The sequence below is a fragment of the Peromyscus californicus genome, unplaced genomic scaffold, assembly GCF_007827085.1.
Source record: "Peromyscus californicus insignis strain IS unplaced genomic scaffold, ASM782708v3 Scaffold_13__1_contigs__length_99412109, whole genome shotgun sequence".
Classification (NCBI taxonomy): domain Eukaryota; kingdom Metazoa; phylum Chordata; class Mammalia; order Rodentia; family Cricetidae; genus Peromyscus; species Peromyscus californicus.
In genome coordinates this window covers 224324-245230 of record NW_026294424.1, presented here as the reverse complement: position 1 = coordinate 245230, position 20907 = coordinate 224324, and the positions used below count along the sequence as shown (strand labels likewise).

At 50.4% G+C, this 20907-nt stretch overlaps 1 protein-coding gene across 1 annotated transcript in view; it reads right to left on the bottom strand.

Annotated features, from left to right (window-relative positions):
• The window catches only part of LOC128109038 (solute carrier family 2, facilitated glucose transporter member 9-like), a 141036-nt gene extending 125588 nt beyond the window's left edge, over positions 1–15448 (bottom strand). The window contains exons 1-3 of the mRNA XM_052736037.1: positions 15365–15448; positions 9818–9909; positions 3457–3555 (exon numbers count right to left, since the gene is read on the bottom strand). Of these exons, the coding sequence (XP_052591997.1) occupies positions 3457–3555; positions 9818–9874 (156 nt within the window). The 5' untranslated portion in view covers positions 9875–9909; positions 15365–15448. The remainder of the gene's footprint in view (positions 1–3456; positions 3556–9817; positions 9910–15364) is intronic.
• Positions 15449–20907: the final 5459 nt, after the last annotated feature.

Genomic DNA, 20907 nt, shown 5'->3' with positions numbered 1-20907 from the left:
ATCAACAAAGTCTGGCATACCAAGTTGAGGCAGGACCAAGCCCTCCCCCCTGCATCAAGACTGAGCAAGGCATCCCATCCGTAGGGAATGGGCTCCAAAAAGCCAGCTCATGCACCCTGGTATAAGTAGTCCTGGTCCCACTGCCAGGGACCCCACAAAGCAGATCAAGCCACACAACTGTCACCCACATTCAGAGGGCCTAGTTCAGACCCATGCAGGTTCCCCAGCTGTCAGTCCAGAGTCCATGAGCTCCTACTAGCTTGGGTCAGCTAGGTAACAAGGAAGACCCTCTAGAGGCTCATGTATGGATCGCCCCTCGGAAGGGGAAATAGATAAGATCTCCTGGGTAAACTGGGGTGTGGGGGGGGTTAGAGGGGAGTAGAAGAGCTTCTCAAGGTCAGGCCTGGATGACAGTCAGGGCCATGGTCAGCTAGGTGTGGACTAGTCAAGCAGGGAGACACTGCCTCCCTCTTGGTAAAGGTAGCAGTGAAGCATGGGTTTCCTTTTGAGACTTGTCATCCTGGACCCCGTGTCCCACCACTGAAGCTGATGACTCAGGTCTCAGAGTCAGTGCGGTGCTGGGGCCACTGACCACAATCACAATTTTTCTCTCTCCGAACTCACTGGTGGCAGCCCCTGCCAACCCTCTCTGGACATCTCTGCCCTAGTGTCTGAATCGTTCCTTCCCTGGACAGCCTTCTCCTTCACAAGGTCCCCGTGCCTCACCCTCCTGCCATGCTCCCATCTGCACAGGACCCCCTCCCATGGAGAGTCCACTCTGTTCCCAGCTCCTCTGGTGGCCTCATTCTCCCAGCGCTATCCCTCCCACAGGGCAAGAGAGGATTCAGGGACCACAGGTCACTGGAGCAGGGTCTCTCCAGTGTCTTTCCATCTCCCCGAGAGTGCAGGTGAGGTTTCACCATGCTCCACTGCAACCACTCCATGGAAGAGCTGGGATGCTCACTGCCAGTCTGCTGGCTCCAGCTCCAGGGAAGTCTGACCTGGAAGGGCCTCCTGAGTGAGCTTGGCCCTCAGCCCGGCTTCCCTCTTGGGGCTCACAGCCTGGCTGCTGTATGCCTTCCACAGATGGCTCCGTTCTCTGCTCCATGTCCTCATCTATACCTCCTTAACCATACCCCAACAGTGACCCTCGTCTCCTCAGAACTCCCTAAGTGGACTCAATCCTTCCGCAGTCCTAAGCTCATGGCTCCACTAAGCCAGCTCTTCTTGCCAAGAAATGTTTTGGGTATCTGTTGCTGCTGGTGGTATCAGGGAACCTCCAAGACCTGACAGTAAGTCTGATCATCTTTTTACCTTGGCACCTGACCACAATGATGCCAAGGTAAATGCCCCCACAAAGCATCATGACGTGCTTTAAAAACGACAAAACACCAGGACTTTCGGCAGAACAGGAAAATGGGTGGCATGAACCAAGAAGCTTCCTAGAAGAAATTTGGGGGTGCTTCTCTGGCTAATACGAAGTCAGCATTCATATCTCTGTTGGATCATGTTTTTTATAAGGACAGGATGTATGTGACAGTGAGTCCCAGGCTGTAGAATCCTCAAAGTTTGCACCCAGAGAAGGACCACTCTTGTGTTACAGACATTCTTATTGTCTCCATGTTCACCCTGACCCTCAGCTGGCCATGCCAAGTATCCCTATGCTTTAAGAACCTGGCACTGGTGGCCAAGGACAGGGGGTTCTAAAGGTCAGGGGTTGGATTCAGACAGACCTGGGTCTGTCTGTCTGCACTGCGTTCTCCGAGCTGACCTTGGGCAAACTGCTGTTTCATTGTGATGGGATGAAGGTAACATCAATAAATTGCAATCTATCCCCCCACCACCAAATTCCTATGTTGAAGTCTTAACTCCTTGGGTCTCCCCTCATGAACCTGCTGTGGCTCCCTAGTGCCTAGAGACCAAGGTCACGCTCCTCATCTGAGTTCTATTTCTTTTCCTTTCTGTCTTTTCTCTCTTAGAATATTTTCAATCTGTGGGCTTTCTTCCATCTCACCTTTTTTTTTTTTCTCAGTACTGGGGATTGACTCTAGGCCTCACCTGAGTTAGACAAGTGTTCTACCGCTAAGCCTCAACCCCAGCCTCCTCAGCTTTCCACCTCCTCTCCCATCCCATCTCCTCATTCCCCCTTGGAGCCTGGTGACTCCCACCTCCATACCACCATCTCGTCACAGCCAGGCCTTGTGTGCCTTGGTTCCCCTGCCCCTGCCTCTGCCTCTGCCTCTGCCACTACTGGAAATGCTTCCAGCCATGCTGGACTCAGCTCAAGGGCCTCCTCCTCCAGATTGCCTTCCCGATTCCCAGCATCCAGCATGCATCAGGTACTCAGTAGATATTTGCTGAGTGAATGACTAAATTGATTCATAGGTCAATGATGTCACGCTATTCCAAGTTCAAGTCTCTCTTGGATCTCTGTTCCACAAAGGCCTCACCCTTTTGTGTGAATGCCCTGATGACCTTTCCAGATGAAGCAAGAGTCCAAATTCCAAGTCTTTTTTTTTTTTCCAGAGACAAATTCTGCTAAGTCAGTTTCTCATCTTGAAATGATAAAGTCAAAGACACAGGCAGTTGCAGACATCTGGAGGAGTCATCTGACATTTTTTCCCAGGAGCCTTTAGCATTAGAACATGTTTTCGAAATAACTTAGCTAGCACCCCAAATGTCAGCATTAACACGTTTTTTATAACCCAGATCTGTCCTGGCACAGATGGAGCCTGCAATCTGTGGCACCTGTACAATCTTGGAGAGCCACCAGCCTTGGCTCTCCCGTATTTGACACAGGAGAATGTTGGCGCCCAAACAAAACAAAGCCGGAAAAGCTCCTGGAGCCACCAGGCTTCTATGTGCCTCAGGCTGCCCCCAACATGCCCAGCACTCCAACCACCCGGAGCTCAGAGCCTTTGCCTAGGTTTCCCTGAATCTGCAGCCTCTCAGCCCCACCCTCCACCTGCAAGCCTGGGCTCAGCATCAGCCTCTGCCCCTCCCTTTACCACTTCCATCTTGCCAGGAGCCGCCAGGAGATAACCTGGCCTCTGGAAGGCCTTCGCCTGTTACCGGCAGAGCTCCTGGAATTGATCTCAGACTGAGAAAGGAGCCAGGGGTGAGTCATAACAGGTGGCTCTTTTAAAAAAGGTCAAGTCACAAACGTTCGAGTCTGTGTGCTCCAGGCTCCTTAACTCCCTGTATTAGAGGCCACAAGCCCTTTGGACCTCTGCAGCCTCCTCCCTCTGTGCCCAAGTGCCCTAGGTTATCTCAGTTCAGGAACTGATTCAGCACTCCCCGCTCCCCCAACACACCCTCTTCTACTGTCACCCTGTTTTTCCTGGTCACCTTTCACCGTGTTCCCTGCATTGCAGGTGGCCTAACGCTGGGCTGGTGACCGGAAGGTCTCTGTGTGGGCGCAGCGCCCTCTGGCGGGCGGATCGCGCGGGCACTCACCGGCGTGGGCGCGTTCACCACCGAGAGGTTGTAGCCATAGAGGAAGGAGGATCCGAAGGCTCCCACGAGAGCGGCCACAACGAGCGACCAGGACCAGTCCTGGGAAAGGAGAGGAAAGCGTCAGAGTGGGTTGCCCCCTTAATGGGAAGGCGGTCCAGAGGGAATTCAAGGCGGGAAAAAACACAGGTTAGGGAAAGGGGCGTGCGGCAGGCAGAGTTCCCGCCCTGAGGTCCCGCCACTTGGCTGTCTTCCTGCAAGGCTGCCTAAGGATCTGGGCCCACCCCCACCCTTCAGCAGACCTCCGGGGGATGTAGCCGCTGTCTGACCCAGGAGGAGCAAAAAGCCAAGATAAGTTCTTTGCCGAGGCTGGCAATTCTTGAGCACCATGGCCAGACATTGTTCTAAGTGCTTCCTGTGTTATCGTTCTTCCCCTGAATCCCTAGACTAGTCAGTCCGGTTCCATCCAGTGTCACAGAGGAGGGAGAAAGGGGTGCAGAGCTGTCCCTGGTGCTGCCTGGGGAGGAACCTGGAGCCCGAGCTGGTTCCTATTGCAGGACAAGACTCCCTGTCAGCACAGCTGACTTCACCTGGGTCTGAGACAGGTGATGGCCACACAGATGCACACGCATGTACATGAGCATGTACACACATGTATAGTTCCAGACCAATGAGCCTGCAAACTGCTCAGCTCACCTACGATAAGGACGAAGGTAGAGACGCAGGGCATATGCTGAGAATGTGGCATCTGCATCCAAGGACACCTGTCCCAGCCTCATCCATGAGGACCACAACCAGGAACTGGCTGGCCATGCTCACAAACACCTGGGGACTGGAGCGCTGCCACAGGCCTCTGGTCTCGTGGAGGAGACCAGGACATGCATTTTGTAGGTGTGAGTTCCTGACACCTACTCACCACCCCGCGTGAGCCAAGGGTGTCCCAAGTTTATTCAGTTTAGAGACCAAGATCAGGCACGCATAGTTTGGAGGACGACACTGGCCCCTAACAGCAAGTCTATGCTCTGCCCCTAGCCTCTTCTTGCTAGGCTTCAGTGACACACAGTTGTGGGCATCTGAGCAGAGACGGGAGCTTCCTGGGGCTCAACTTGTCCATCTATAAAATGGGCTTTTTAATAACAGTGCTGCTGCTGCTGAGAAACCAGTGGGCTGCTAGACACAGTCAGTTCTCAAAGAAAAACAAAACCTCAAACTCTTTTACTTCCACTGTTTACTTCCCTCTGGTCCAGCCTCTGCCAAGATAGACAAGCTTCAGCTCTCCATGCTGTCCACCCGAGGTCCTCTAAGAGGCTCTCTCACTTCCCGAGACCCACTGCCAAAGCCCCTTCCTCTGGGAAGCCTCCTGAAAGCCACCTCCATGCCTCGCCTTGGCTCTTGTGTTTATCTCTTTGATTCAACTTTGGATCCTAACACTGCAGCTTTCACAGTGTTGGAAGCTTTGACCAGTTACACGGCCACTCCTTGACCCGGTTTCCTCGTCTTTAAGATGGGAGTGATAACAGAATCCACAGCATAGTCTTGCATAAGAAGCAGACAGCCTGGCACTGGCCCCAGTCCAGTGTCAGGCTCCAGGGGGCGGGGCTTGTCCTGCGGGCTGAGGCTATGTTGCTTGCCTCCTGTGTCCCTGTAGGAAGCCTTCTGCTGAGGCAGCCCTGAGTAGATGCTGGTGGCATGATGGGAGACAGGGGGTGGGGGTTGCCACTCCAGGGATGGGCATTGCCAAATACAATGGGTCTAGAGCAGTGTTGTGTAGTAGGAGGAGTTGAAGTATCATCAGGGTCTGAGCTCAGAGACCATTTCCTCTGAACTGCCCAGCCCGGCTACACTAAGCATTTTTTCTAGGCCCTGCGCCTCCCCCTGGCTCTCAACCCTGATCTTCTTAAGGGTGGACTGCTCCCGTCAGGTCTGGAGGGGTCCTGCCAGGCAGGGGAGGGTGGCAAGTGGAAGCCATCTCCTGCCTCACCCCCTTTTCTGGGGGTTCTCTGCTTCTCTATGCCTGTTGGGTCACTGATCCTGTGTGGCCTGCTGCCCCCCACACACACACATCCATACCCCCCACTTCACACTGAGCCCAGGAAAAGATGACCAGCCCTGAGCAAGCGTGAGGTGGCTGTCCGCCAGAACCTCATTCTCAACGCACTGACAGGATGCTAGAATGGAGGCCCCGGAGTCAACAGGAGGGAGGATTCAAACTCCAGCATTCCTGCTCCCAGGTGTTACGCTGCACAGTTGCCAGACACAGGCTGACGGGCTGAGCTCTGACCCATAGCAGCCACCCAGGCCTGGACTCCCCACAGCAGAGAAGCCTTTCTGTGTTTACCTTCTTCCTCCTCAGCTGGTGACCCACAGGCAGCTCCCCAGGGCAACTGGCGTCACGTATCAGGGAAGCTAAGGTGAGCTCCCTGGCATCCATGTTTTTTTTTTTTTCTTCCTGGCCCCAGGACCCTGGACTTGCCAGGGCATCTCCACAGTGAGGAGGCAGAGTCCACAGGAAGGAGGGCAGAGCAGGAAGCGTGGCTATGTGATCATGCCTGAACAGGAAGCGAGCAACATTGCTCTCCTTCCCCTAAGCAACTGGAGAGTCTAAAAAGAACATCTGCTTTCCCCAGTCACACCCAAGTCCTGAGGCTTTTTCTTCGGCTTTTTTTTTTTTTTTTAAAAGGTTCTCTCTAACAAGGCCTGAGCTCTGGATGGCGCAGCTGGCACAAACCCAGAGAAACTTCCTAAGAAATAAGGCCAAAGTCATTGGCCTAGCCTTCGAAGCTGGGTGAGTTCCAGTGCTGAGTCTTCTTCCACTTACTATGTATCCACAGGCAAGTCCTGACACTTCTCTGAGCTTCCACTCTGCCAGGGCAAAATGGAATATTGATTTTTCTCTAAATAACCTGCAGAGTCATCCTGCTGCTCATATAGCCTACAGGCGGCCCGAGCAGCCTGCAGGAATGTCTGTGAACCTCTCTACAGGCCCCATCGGGCTCAATAAAGCATAAAGGGACAACGACACCATGCACACCAGGCTAGCATGAGAATTAACTCATTCTGTGGCCAGTTTGCCCCAGTGTCAGTCAGAGAAGTATCTTCAGTGAGCCATCAGGCTGTATACGTGCTTGGGAGAGTCTGGGAAGGGACAGAGGCAGGCTTGGTCAGTGCAGAATGCCTAGGAGACGAACCGCAGAGTTCATGGCCCCACACAAGATGCTGAGAAGCTAGCGAGCTATGTTTAGTGGAGGGGACACACGGAGATAAAGAATGTGAGAAGGAGAACTATTCGGAGAACCTGATTGTCACATGCACCTGAAGGCATCCAGCCTCAGAGGCACAGCAAGGAGACAGTGCTGCCCTGGGTAAGCGGGAACCACCCTGAGCAAGAAAAAGCAGCCTTAGTCTTCAGTCAGGGATTCACAGAGCCCAGCTCATTGCCCAGTATGACATTCCTCAGCCAGGGACACCTCCTGCGGGCAGAGATAGTGGATGGATGCTATCTGGGAAAAAAAAAAAAAAACTACAGGTGACAGGCAAAAAGACTACGTGGCTGGGATCTAAGGTGCAGGAGGGGTAGCAGAGAATCAGGGGCTGCCACACCCCTACATGCTAAGGACGTAACAGTCACAGTCTCATTTCTTCCTTACCCACCATCCAGCTTTCCTCAGGGTACTGTTGTCTCACTGCAACAACAGATCTCATCCGCTATTAAAAGCTTGCTGAGATTTCATCAGGTGACCCCTACCTACCCCACTTCAGCTTCCCACTGAGGCGGCAAGCTCAGGGGACCGGATCCAGGTGGTCAACAAACGCCTGCAAGTACGGCCAGGCATGATATCACGGAGGGTGCCAGGGTCCCGGGCGGCTCCGAGAGCTGTCTTGGGGAACTAATTGGCTTTCTACCTCCATCCTCATGCTTATCATTGAGGCCAGGATGCCTAGAGGTCAGATGTCCCTCTTCTGGTGGGCTATCCCAAATTGAACCTTAGAGGGTTGCCAGGGTGACCTAGAGATGACCTCTACATGCCACATCTCTCTCTCTCTCTCTCTCTCTCTCTCTCTCTCTCTCTCACACACACACACACACACACACACACACACACACACACACACACACACACACCCATGAGAGTTGACAGTTACGGTAACAATGGAAAAGAACCATAAGGGGAAAAGAGACGGGGCTCAAATTCCTTGACATCTCCACCTATTGTGAGAAAACACATGGATATCCCTGACTTGCTACTGCCTCCACCTCTATTCTTTGCCAAGAACACCAGTTTGACTAAGAGAAGTGAATGAGGGAATCCGCCTCCTTGCAAAGGTCCCAGTGGGGTCGTTCTGGCTGTAAGCTCTCTTGGATGTGGTTGGGGAGGTATGAGGAGTGCTAAGCAAGGGGATCTTCCCAGCTGCTAAGTGTTAGGTCTGAGCCAATCGGACTTGGTGTTCCCACCATTTTACAGACGCTAGCAGGCACCCTGTGGTGGGATGCAGGGAGAGGTCTGTGCTAGACTAGACTCCCTGGGGCCTCCAGGCTTCAGGTTATGAGAAATCCCAGAGGCGAGACCACTCTTGTCTCCTGCAGCAGTTCTCCTAGTTGACTCTGGGCTCTTTGTTGCTACAAAGGAGCAAACAGCCTGTTTAAATTTGTAAGCAATCTATCCAAACTCCAGGAAAATGATAGGCCCCTAGTGCTGGGAATCTCCACTCTGGCCCCTACTCCTCCCATTCCAGGCCCCTCAGAAAGCCCGCCAAGGGTCAGCTCCTCCCCCCACCCAAGACCATGCGTACCCAGTACTTAAGATATGGTCTCTAAACTGGCCATGTGATTTCTCTCCTGTTTCTTCCCCCGAGAATCACCCAGGGATGTTTTGCTCATTAGACCTGGACTTTTAATTTGGCCTGATCTGATTTATTGCATCCTTGGAGAAACCCAATATTGGGGTATGGAAACTGTTCATCTAGGAACACACACACACACACACACACACACACACACACACACACACACACACACACACACAAAGACATCAAAGGTCTGAGGCCTCCCCTCACCCACTGAAGGCAACTCAGGTGCCTTTTCTCTACAGCGACCCTCCCCCCCCCCCCCCCCCCCCCCCCCACTGCTAGATCCCTCATTTCCCCATAGTGGAAGAAGATCCTTCCCTGTAGTGGGTAGCTGTTCCAGCTTTGACCTGGAAGTACTACCCCTAGTGAGGCTTCTGGTAACTGCCACAACTACCTATGACATGCCCCTGGGGTGGAGCCAAGACAGGAGCACTTAAGACCCAGATCCTCTTGGTTCTTGGTGATCCTGGATGCTAGATGGCAGACAGAGTCAGAGTTCTCCAGAGAACCCCATTGGATTGCACCTCACCTCTCCCGGATCCTGTAACCAACCCCTTTACTGGCTGTAAGTTACCCCCAAATAAACCTCCTTTTTAAGTACATGGAGTTGCCTTGATAAATCCCCACAATACTTCCCCTTCCTAAATACTTTGAAGCAGCCTCCCATATCTTCTCCAGTGCCCTGATATTTCCTCTCTTCCTTCCCTCTTCTTTTGGACCCCTGCCACATCCTCTCTGGCATTAGATAAATCCTGTTGCCCGAAGGAATGATCTTTGTCAGTGTCCGCTATCCTGATGGAGACCATCTGCTAAGGAATTCCTAGAGGCAGAAACAGGTAGAGCGGGGATGGATTCCAATGTATGAGTGTTGAAATTACATGAATGCATGCATGAGTGTGTGTGTGTGTGTGTGTGTGTGTGTGTGGTGGGGGAGGTGTACACATAGTGTCGAGGCCAAAGATTGATGTCAGATGTCTTCCTCTTATTTTCCACCTTATTTTTTGAGACAGGATCTCTCACTGAATGTGGAGCTCCCCAATTCCTTTAAGCTGAATGGCTAGTGGGTTCCAGGGATCCACCTGTCTCCACGCCCTGCCTCAGCACTAGCACTACAGATGTGCACCCGCCACCACTTCTGGGTTCTAGGCAGCAAGGACTTCACTGACTGAGTCATCTCCCCAGTTCCTCAATGTGTCCTTAGATTTAAGAATAATGACCAAATTGATGTCATCGTCAAGGTCCCCACCTTGACCTTTGGAATGGGGACCCTCACAGCAAGTCCAGAGAGCCAGCAGCATAACAGGACTCTGGAGACCATCTCCCTGTAGAGGCCATCCCAGATCTATATATAGTCCCCAGCATCCCTCACTACTGTCCTCCTGGCACTCTGTCTTCTGCTGTTGTCACACACCCCCACCCCACCCCCCAGGGGAGTGTGAACGAACAGGAAGGACTGCCCTGTCCTGGTTACCAGAATGCACAGGTAAGGGGAAGCAAACAAACCAGGACTGACCACCTTCCTCTTCTGCTGGCTTTCTTTGTTTTCTGCTGGGTCCTTCTCGCTGAGCTTCATGGTTTGTTTTTCAGGCCCTGGGCTGCCTGTTATTCCTAAGAGCAAAAGAAAGGATGCCATTTAGCCTGCTGCCAAAGATGTGTAAGTCAGAGGGGCACCGGTTACTCCAGCTACTCCAGAGACTAAGGCAGGAGGTCACAAGCCCAAGGCCCTACTGGTCTGCACAGTGAGTCAAGGCCAGGCTGGTAACTTAGTGAGAACTTGTCTCAAAATAAAGTGTTTTGTAAAGGACCCAGGATGTAGCTCAGTGGTAGAACACTGGCTTAGCATGCATGAGGTCCTGGGTTCAACCCACAGTACCGCACAAAAAAAAGAGGAAGTCACAGGAGGCATGCTGAAAGATGCTCTCGGGCAAGGACACCAGGATGAGACACTGCAGTGTCCTCACTGGACCCCAGATCCCCAGAAGACCCAGTCACCTCCTGGCACAACTCCACTTAGGAAACATGAGACAGGGCTGTGTTTCCCATGGCTGCCTCACAGCTTAGGGAATGCAGACTGTTCCTCGCAGGAGACGCACTCGGAAGGTCATGCTCACAAAGGCACACATAGGAAACACCAGACTGTCTGTCTCCAGAGGGGAAAATAAAGCCAGTGGAAACTGAGACAAAGTGCCAGGCTCGCCTGTCAAGTTGGGAACAGTCACCAAACCGGTAACCCAAATCCCTGGGAGACAGAAGTGGGAAGCCCTGCCAATTTCTAGAGTTTTGAAATGTTTTAGAATTTCTGGAGGCTATATATGCTTTAGCTAAACTTGTCACAGCCTTTGTAAAAAATTTTCCTACGGTAAGAAAAAAAAAATTGAGCACAAAGGTTTTTAGTCCAAGATATTCATTTGCAACATATTTTATATGCTAGAAAATGGCATTTGCGATAGTAACTGTGTGGTGTGTTGCAATGTCTTGACCCTGATTGGCTTCATTTTCATTGCCAGTTAAAGAAAGAGGGGAAACCTCAGAGAAAGCAGACAGAATCAGCCCATGAAGAAAGGCTTTTATTAGGGACACGCACACACACACACACACACACACACACACACACACACACACACACACACCAGGCATACACTCACCCACGCACAGCAAGGCATTCAGAAAAACCATCAGCAAATCAAAGCGGGGGCACTCAGGAAGACAAAATGCAGTCTTTCTTGGAGTGCTGGGGCTTTGTGGGTCTTTGAGGGGTCTTCTTCCCCTAATTCAGAATTGGTCAGTTTGAACAGACACAAGGAGGCTGATAGGCCCTAACTTTGGAGTAGGCATGTCCTGAGCCCAGCTTGAAAGCATCAGACCAACCAACAGGCAGGAAGCCCTGCTGGCCAGAGAAAAAGCCCAAAAGCCCACCAGACCTTAAGGTTTCTGTTTCTGGTCAGGAGGACGCAGAAGAAACAGCAAGTATGCCTTTTTTTTTTTTTTTTTTTTATCTGCTTGTGGTTCCTTTTTTCTATCTGTCTACTGGGGATCTGTCTAAGTCTTGCAGCAGGAAAGTTTATGTATATCATAACGGAAAGTGTGTGTGTGTTAGGCGTGTATTATGTGTGTTAGTGTGTTGTGTGTGTATTATGTGTGTATTGTGTGTATGTATGTGTTGTCTTCTCTATGTATTATGTATGCTGTATACATTGCTTGTGCATGTGTGTGTGTGTGTGTGTGTGTGTGTGTGTGTGTGTGTGTGTGTGCGCGCATGCACCAAGGCTAGAGGTCCATGTCAGGCGTCATCCTCAATCGCTGCCCCACTTTAGTTTCTGAGACAGGATCTCTCGCTGAATTGGATGCTCACAGATTTGACCTGGCTGACTGGCTGGCCGGCAAGCTGCAGGGATCCTCGGGTCTCTGCCTCCCCTGTGCTCAGATTACTGATGTTACTGCAATGCCCGGCTTTTTATCTGGATGCTGGGGATCCAGATTTAGGTCCTCATGCTTGCACATCAGGAACTCAACTGACTGAGCATCTCCCTACCCCATAGAAAGTCTTATGGCCCTTACCAAATGTTATCTAGGGATGGAGCAATGGCTCAGTGGTTCAAAGGATGTACTGCTCTTGCAAAGGACTCACGTTCAGTTCCCAACATTCAAGTGAGGCAGCTTGTAACTGCCTATACCTACAGCTCTAAGATATCTAACACCCTCTTCTGGCCTCCTCAGGCATCTTCAGTTGTAGATACACACTCACAAGGACACACACATATACATAATTTAAAATAAAATAAGTCTTGTTTAAAAGCCTATTATTTAATAGCATGTGGTGACAGGAAAAAATACTCAGAATAAATTTCTATTTGACAAGTGGAGGAAGATGTACAAGTGAATATGTATCATTTGACATTAGACGCGGATGTACTGATGATTAATACTTTGTATGTTAAGCATTTCTTGTGCTTAAACTAAGACTGTGTCCTCTTACTCAAATCCAAACGTAGGATTTGTGTGTTGAGCACTCACTTAGAAAACAGATTTTCAGTGAAGATCAAACAGGCTTCTAATTAGAAAAAGAGGTCACCTAAAACATTCATAGCTAGAGAGGAGAAATCATTGCCTGTCTTCCAAGGGACAATCTGGGACAAATACAGCGGGTGACTAAGGTACACCGGTGCTCATTTGCCATTCTGAAAGTCTTTGGGCCTTGAAGGGTTATACTGTAGTGAATCTACTCTGTCTGTCTGTCTGTCTGTCTGTCTGTGTTCTGTATATGGAACAATAAAGCCTGGGTGACGTATCTGTTTATAACATGATGTGCTGAACATTTGATACCCATTACTGAGACAAGCAGCTTGGGGAAAAATTAATTTAAAATATTATTACTCATTGACAATGCACCTGGTCAGCCAATGATTTTAACAGACTTATAAACATAAGAAGATTAATGTTTTCATGCCTGCCAGCACGACACTCACTGTGCAGCTCACAAATCAAGGAGCAAGCTCAACCTTTAAGGCTTAATACTTAAACGCTTTCTGTAACGGATATAGGTACAACAGTGATTCTCTGAAAGATCTGGGTAAATTGAAAGCCTTTTGGAAACAAGTCACCATCCGAGACACCATTGTGGTTCATTGGATAAAGTAAAAATAACAACACATTAAAGGATCATGGAAAAGGGTGACTCCAGCCCTCAGAGATTACTCTCAGGGATTCAAGACTCCCGGGAAGGGAATAACGGCATATGGCAGGCAAAGCAAAAGAGCTAGAGACTGCAAATGAATTTCTATAGTCGTATACCAAAACTTCAATGGACAAGCAAACAAACAAACAAACAAAGGTGCCTTCTTGCAGTGGAATCTATGGCCAAGGAGGATGCTATGAAAATGGTTGAAATGATAACAAAAGGGTTAGAATGTTCCAGAAACTTGGTTGAGAAGGCAGTGGCAAGTTTTTGAGATGACTAAATGAAGACGATGCAGACAGGGCTGCAGGGATGAGTGGGGACAGTGGAAAGAAACAGGGATGCAGGATAAGCCTGGACAGTGGAGACGGGGCTGGAGGATGACCAAGGACAGCAATGTTTTCATGCATGAACAGATGAGTCAGAAATAGCAAACCTAAGTTGCAGTCATACGTAGCTGTGATACTATGGAGATCTTGATCTTTTTGTTTTGTTTTTCCATAGCTTTCCAATTTTTCTACATTTGAAAAAAAATGTTAATCTAACGACACATTTAATTGTTTTAATTTTTTAAAAAGTTCTGAAGTTTTGAGTAACCAAACCAAGTCCCAATCTGCATGTACCACTTCCTAAGGTAAAAGGCACCACCCTGAAAACTGCAGGGTCCTCAGTGGATGCTGCAGCCTGGGCTGGATTCAGGCCCAGTAGTCACCACAGATTGCCTTAGCCAGATGTCAGTGGGACACTGAAGGCCCCCCCCCCCCCCCCCCCCCCCCCCCCCCCCCCCGCACTGATGATAGTAGACATGGTATCACATTACATCCCTGGGCCTATTTTCCCTGAAACATTTGCAAGCCTCTCGCAGCAGCTGCCTAGGCTACCCTTGGCCTAGAGGAAAGGAGGAAAGGCTTTATGCCTCACTAATCCTTCCATCGCCTGCTGCCGTCCTCCTGGAAACTGACCTATGTCTGCCTGGTACCCCAGAGCAAAATCGAGTCATCCCAGAAGCCAGGACAGAGACTGCTCTCTCTCTCCTCTCTCTCTCACTCTCTCTCTCTCTCTCTCTCTCTCTCTCTCTCTCCCTCCCTCCCTCCTCCCCTTCCCTCTTTATATATGTGTGTATGTGTGTATGATATGTGTCTATCTGTATCTATGTGTGCATATCTGTCTATCTCTCTGTGTTTACCTGTGTGTATGTCAATCTGTCTGCCTGTCTGTCTGTCTCTATGTGCGTGGACGTCTTCTCATCAGCAGTGCTCTCCTATGAGGGCTGGCCCATTTTATGTATCACCATGGCTAGTCTACCGCGCCGCTGCGCTGGTTGGATATCTGCAGAACAATTCAGAGGTTGCTGAAAAAGAGCTTTCCACTTTAATCGGTATTTGCAAACCCTCTGACTTAAGTGAAGCAGACGGCCCTCTGCGATGTAGGTGGCCTTCCCCAGTCACTTCACAACCCCAAGAGAAAAACCATGTGAGCCCTGAGAGGAAGGGGATCCACCTCAGGACTACAACACAGGAGTTCTCCCAAGTCTCAAGTCTTGGAACATGACTACATCAATCAGCATTGCTGTAAATTGCAGCCTCCAATCCGGCCTCACTCTCTCCCACTCCCCGCATTCCAAACCCCTGCTCCCTCTCAGAAAGCCCACCAAGCAGTGGCCCCTCCCCTGGAGCTACTCAAGAGGCCTACAGGGTATATAAGCCTCCTGGAAAACCACCACGTTGTTTTTTCCGGGTCTCCTCTCCCGGTCTCATCTCTGGGGGTGGGGAAAAAAATCACCCGGGAACGTTTTGCCCAATAAACTTGCTCTTTTATTCTTAATTTGGCTTGATTCGGCTTACTGCATCAGCAGAGAGACTAAATAATTGCTAAAGTGAATTTGTAGCTTGGTGTGTGGATTTGGGGCTTGCCAGTCCCCAAAAATTGCATGAAGCAATCCTTTAAAGGATCACACCCAGACAGAATGGGGGGGGGGGGGATTTCCCACTGCTTCTGTTTTTTCTTTCTTCTTTTTTTTTAAAGAACCCTGACTGATCCCCTCCCCCATTTCTCACAGTGGCACAGTGGAAGGTCACAGCCTGTCCCTCTCTGTCCATTCTGGCACAAGACCTGACTAGCCAGAAAGGAGTGCAGCATGCAGGACCTGGGACCTGGGGCCTGGGGCCTGGGGCCTGGGGGCTGGGAGCTGGGGCCTGGGGGCTAGTCTCTGTGTGACTAAGCAAGGGCCAGGACAGTGGGGAGAACAAGTCATTGGAATCAGAAGTCTAGGTCTCTCTCATCCTGGCTTCACTGCTGGGACTCTCCACAGTTCTCCCTGGTGGCTGCATACAAAGGGCCCTGGGAGATGCCTGGCAAAGCTTTGGAGTCTGACAGTTATTTACTCACCCTTAATGGAGGGTCCCAGACAGAGCAGAGGTTGGCAGGGTGGTGGAGAGAATGTCCTATTGGTTCTGGTTCTCGTTCTCCCTGAGCTGGAAACAAAAAATAGTCTTTAATGCCACCGACTAGGAAAGGTCACTCAGGGAGAAAGAGCAGAGAGAGGACTCCTGAGGAAGCCCGCCTGGAAACAGAAGGCAGGGAACAGTGAGCAGGGAGGGATGCAGGATACAGCAAACAAGGCCACTGAGGGCTGGGGGTGACACGTCAAGTCTGTACTGACTCAAGGGTTGACTGACTCAAGAGAGGGGTGTCATTATAGCAAGGGTGTTCTGAGTGTGCTGGCAGGGGAGGGACGGAGCTGAAAGAGGAGCCTGTGTGTAGACGGGCTTTATAGGACATCAGCCGTGGAGGAGGTGCAGGGAAGCCACAGGTGGAGGGAGGTGCCGTCAAAGGATGGACCAGGGTAAAATCTTGGCAAAGACTGTAGATTTGGACATGGGAAGATGGGAGACTGCTAGAAAAGGCTTACATGTTCTGGGACCACCTATACCCCAAAGCTACCCTGCACTCTTGACATCTCTCTACGCTGTCCCGTGCAGTCTACCTCCCATCCCACTCTGTCTGCATTCCATCACCCAGTGATGTCAACATACAGAGTGAAGCAAGCAGTCCCCACCTTAGGGAAGGCAGGACCCGGTGTGGGTGTTCGTCATGAATTCAGTCTGGAGAGCAGCCTTGTATCCATCCCTGCCGGGGTGTTGAGGGTCCGGGCCGTGGAGAAGGAAGATAACGGGCCTTCACCATCAGTGAGTTCACAGTGACCAGCACGGGCTTACGTTTGGAAACGGGTTAGAGAAAATGTGACCTTAGCTGTGGTCAGAGTGCGGCCCATGCACCCACCACCGGGGTCACTGAGAAGTCAAGGTCAGGGTGTGCAGGCAGCTGTCAAGAGCATGGAGGCAAGAGAGGGCAGAAGTGGGTGGGAAGAGAAGGTACTTAGTCCATGTGACAGGGCTAAGACAAGGGGCCATGGGCCAGGGAGGGCGGACAGAGACTCAACAAGCCCCCAAACAGTGAGGCTTCTGTGAGAGGGACGAGCTAAGCGCTAGGACAGGATGAGGGATATGCATACTCTTTCTAAGAAGATGCTATAAATGGCCATGCTCTGGCCCTTTCTCAGGCACATCTAACTTTTGGTCCATGGGTTGTATGCACCCTAGGATAGCTATGAGTGTAGCCAAATGCAAAACTGTAAACATACTGAAAATACAGGGTTTTCTTTGCCTTTTTTTTTTTTTTTTTTTTTTTTTTTTTTTTTTGGTTTCTATCACAACATTCTGGAGCATTAACTCTGTAAGTGGCAACTTGATTCTGCGCTGTCCAAGTCTGGACACCTGTGTGAGAGGGCTGTGCGTGATGAATTGGGCTTCCTTCTCATTCACAGACAATTGGGATTGGGTCCTATTTCCTGGTCAGCAAAGAACGGCAAGAGAGCTGCTAACTCAGCAAAATCCACTGCCCACAGAGTGCCGCAGTAAGAGCTCCAGATTAGAAGCCTCACCCTTCAGACTCCAGAGCCAAGGACACTCTTCCTCAGTTCCAGTAGGTCTCATCACCAGCACGTCTTGTGCAAGGCCACCTTTGAGAGCTTATGCCTCAGGCAGCATGGACTCTGGGACCAGGGTTTCTAACCTCAGCTCTATAACTTACGAAGCTGTGTGGCTAGCAGAAAATGACTTGACTTCTCTGTGCCTCCATTTCAAAGGGAGAGGGTGACAAGGCCAACCTCGTGGGGCTGCTGAGAGGATGCACCTAGTCCACAGCAAAGGTCCAGGAGCTAGAATGATAGGGTACTTACTCCCCACCTGAAGCACAGCCGACAGCCCCTGTAGACAGCTATGGTGCTCCATAAGGAAGAGCTGATATATAAGAACCGGTTAACTCACTATCTAAGTCCACTTGGTATTAAACTAAAGAACTCTGCATGCCCTCAACACAACTATGTAAGGCTTAAATAGAGTAAGAAACAAGCAAAACCCGTGAGATAAACACAAGATCTGTTTAGGGCACTACTATGTCAGCTCCCTGTCCCTCAGCCTGCAGTGACCAAACTGTCATTCAGGACAAAACTATGCCAAAGCTCACCCGAGAGAACAGGTCAGTTCCCACGTGAGAATGTCCCTGTGCTCAGTGGGGAATGGCCCAGTTCCCTGAATGTCACCAGGCCTCCTCAAAATCCAGCAGCAACAGGGATAATAGGCAACGGAGCAAAACACCAGGACTCTGCTCTGGCAATGGGACTGACCCCTACCTAGGCCATCCCATGGTTAAATGTTTAGAAAACCACCACCATCACTATTCTACTGCAGCTGCTAATAAAATTCCACAACTAATGTAGGGCTAGAGAGAAGGCAGCTTCGACTCAAAGAAGTGTCTCACCCACACAGCTTGTCCTAGAGGCCGGCTCTGAGCCCAGACAGCTGAAGTGAGACCTCATTCAGGAGCAAAGGCAAGTAAAGGTGCTTCCAGCATCAGTGGGCCACGAAACCCATCAAGAGATACGGACTTTTCTCCCTCCTGGCCAGGCAAGCTAGGCGTCACGCTTCCTGGAAGTGCCTACGTCACTGCCTTGTGCATGTGGCTCTGCTGAGCTGAGCAGAGGCTAGTGTGGGCTCCAACAAGCTGCTGCCTGGTAGCTCAAGCAGAAATCCCACCGCAGGGGCCAGTGAGATGGCTCAGTGGATAAAAGAGCTTGCCACCAAGCCTGATGGTCCAAAACTGTGGAAGAGTGGGGCTGGGCAGAGTAGGCGGTGGAAAAACCAATTTGTGCAAGTTTTCTTCTGACCTCCATGCACGTGCATACACACACACACACACACACACACACACACACACACACACACACATAATGTAAAAAAGAAAGAGAGAGAGAGAGAGAGAAGGAAGGAAGGAAGAAAGAAAGACAGATAGACAGAAAGAGAAAGAAAGAAAGAAAGAAAGAAAGAAAGAAAGAAAGAAAAAGAAAGAAAGAAAGAAAGAAAGAAAGAAAGAAAAAGAAAGAAAGAAAGGAAGGAAGGAAGAAAGAAAACAAAACATGATACACACTGGGTTTTGACCTCCCCTACTGGCTAGCAGCTTTTGGCTCTTGCTTTATTCCTGGTGTTCAATATTTCCTGGAGTTTAAGTTCCAGCGTTTAGCATGAAGCTAAAGTGAATTCTAAAACAAGGTTCTGGAAATGAATGTGGAATAAAGGAGACTTTGAGAAAGAGAGGGAGAGAATGAGAAGGGATATGAAGATTGGGAAGAGAGAATTACGGACAATTACGAGGAGGGAGGAGAGAGGCAGGAAGGAGGGGAAGGAGGGAGGGACATGGGAATATTTATGGCCACAACCACACACAATGCTGTTCCTATAAAAAGCTTGCCAGACACCACACTAAGTACTTTATCTGCATATTCTCACTTAATCTTCACCAAAACCCTGCAAAGCTCATTCTCAAGTTCCTCCTTTATTAAATCCCTGCCTCAGTTGCTCTGGTAGTCCTCATCATTGGCAAAATCCTCCCAAAGCTGCCCGAAGTCAGGAGGGTAACTCACCTGTGCCCTGAGTCTCCTCGTCCACTCTAGTCTAAAGAGCAAATGGGCTATGCCTCATAAATAGATCAGCACCCAATATGATCAGACATGAACCTGGGAACTTGCAAAATAAGACAGCATTAATGATTAAGCTGCATCCAGCTGTTATTGTAAACATCTGGGATGCCCATCATGATAAGCAATTAATGATTAACATTTGAAGATCGATGACAGCAAGCTGAGCTGACTGAAAACATGACCAGGCGTGTGGCAGAATGTGCTCAAGCAGGAATCCGGGGCAGAGAAATCCAGATGAAGCCATTCCCAGAGGAGCCAATGACCTTGGCATCCCTTCCTTGTGTGTCTTATCCGAGATCCCCTTAACAAGAGGATGCCACCATGGGACAATTAAAGCCCCTGGCCTGAAGCAAAAGTCAACTGGAATGTGATGGAAGAGTCATATGTCAATCCTGGAGCCCAGACAAGGCCACACCTCCTAATCTTTTCAAATAGTGCCATTCCCCAGTGACCAAGCATTCAAATCTATGAGCCTATGGAGACCATTCTCATTCAAATTACCACAAGTGACTCCATCTAGACCTTAAGCCCACCCCCACACTGAGCCATCACACACCTGTTCCCCAAGATCCAGCCTGAGGTGCTCCTGCTCAGCCAGTGCCCTCCTACAGCTAAGAAACATCTGAAACACCAAAGACAGCAGTGAGCTTCCGTAGTCCTGCCCAATCTGCTCTGCCTGAAGCCTTGGTCTCCCTGAGCTTCCCCAAACAGCTAAGACTCTGCGGCCTTGAAAACCCTTTCTCTGTCTGTCAAAGCCAACAAAGCTTACCATTTTGGCTGGAGCAGAAGCCATCTCATCTCACACAGGCAATGACCACAGCCTTCTGAGACTTCTTTGTCTTCCTAGCAACATCTGATGGATGACTGCAGCAGATCAGACTCCTACAAACCACCCTCCCGAAAGCCCTCAATGGTTTTCTAGGAGCCCACCCTCCTGAGCTCCGACAGCCCTTGCACCTCATCAGTGTGGCTGCAGCCACTGAGGAAGGCTTTGCCACTCCAGACTGGGGCTCAAATCCTAGGGCTGCTGCTGCTGAGCTACTAGGAGTCTCCAGAAAGCCACCAGGACCACATCTGTCCCCCGCCCCATCCCCGTCACTATCCACTCTCTTGCTAGTCCACTATGATCTCTGCCCCTGGCCTTCCTGATGTCCCAGATCGTCCACACTTCCCCTGTCCCAGGACATCTGGGCTTGCCATTCCTGCCTTCTAGCCAGGAAACCCTTCCCAGAACCCCTATAGGTGGCCTTGTTCTGGCCCTAGAATGACAAACTTCAAATGCCTCCTTCTCAGGACTGTTCAGATGCTGCCTACCCCTACCCTACTCCAAGGGCCTGCTCTCCCTGTCTCTCCCGCCTTTTCCTTCTCCATCCTGCCCTCAGTACCTTTAATTTTCTTCTTTTGGTCAATGAGTCTACTTATTTGGGGCTTTTAGCTACAGTCTTCTGCAGAGTTTAACTCTCTATGCAGAGACTTCCTCTCCTGTTCCCTCTATGGACTCCCCAGTGTCCAGAGCAGTGATGAGTATTCCTGATCAGAGGAGTCAGAATGCCAGGCGAGGTGTTTAGCTTGTTTGCAGCTGCCTGGGAGTCCTGCTCAGCATTGCACCTGAGACTGACACAGGGCAGCAGGACCCCATGACGAGCTGTATGCTGGGTGAGGGTGGGCAGACTTTTCTGTAATAGAGGTACAGTCCTAAGACCTTGGTGGCACTGGAGCCCAGTGTCTTGTGTTGGGCCAGGGACTTCCTACCCAGCTGGCTTTCCTGGTGCTTGACTCCCACACTTTCTGCATCTGGTCAGAGCCTGGGTCTCAGTGAATCATAAGTCTCCTGCCACCCATCCTATGGAGACCCTGTATCTCCTTGCAGAGAGGGGCCTGGCTGCCTATAGGA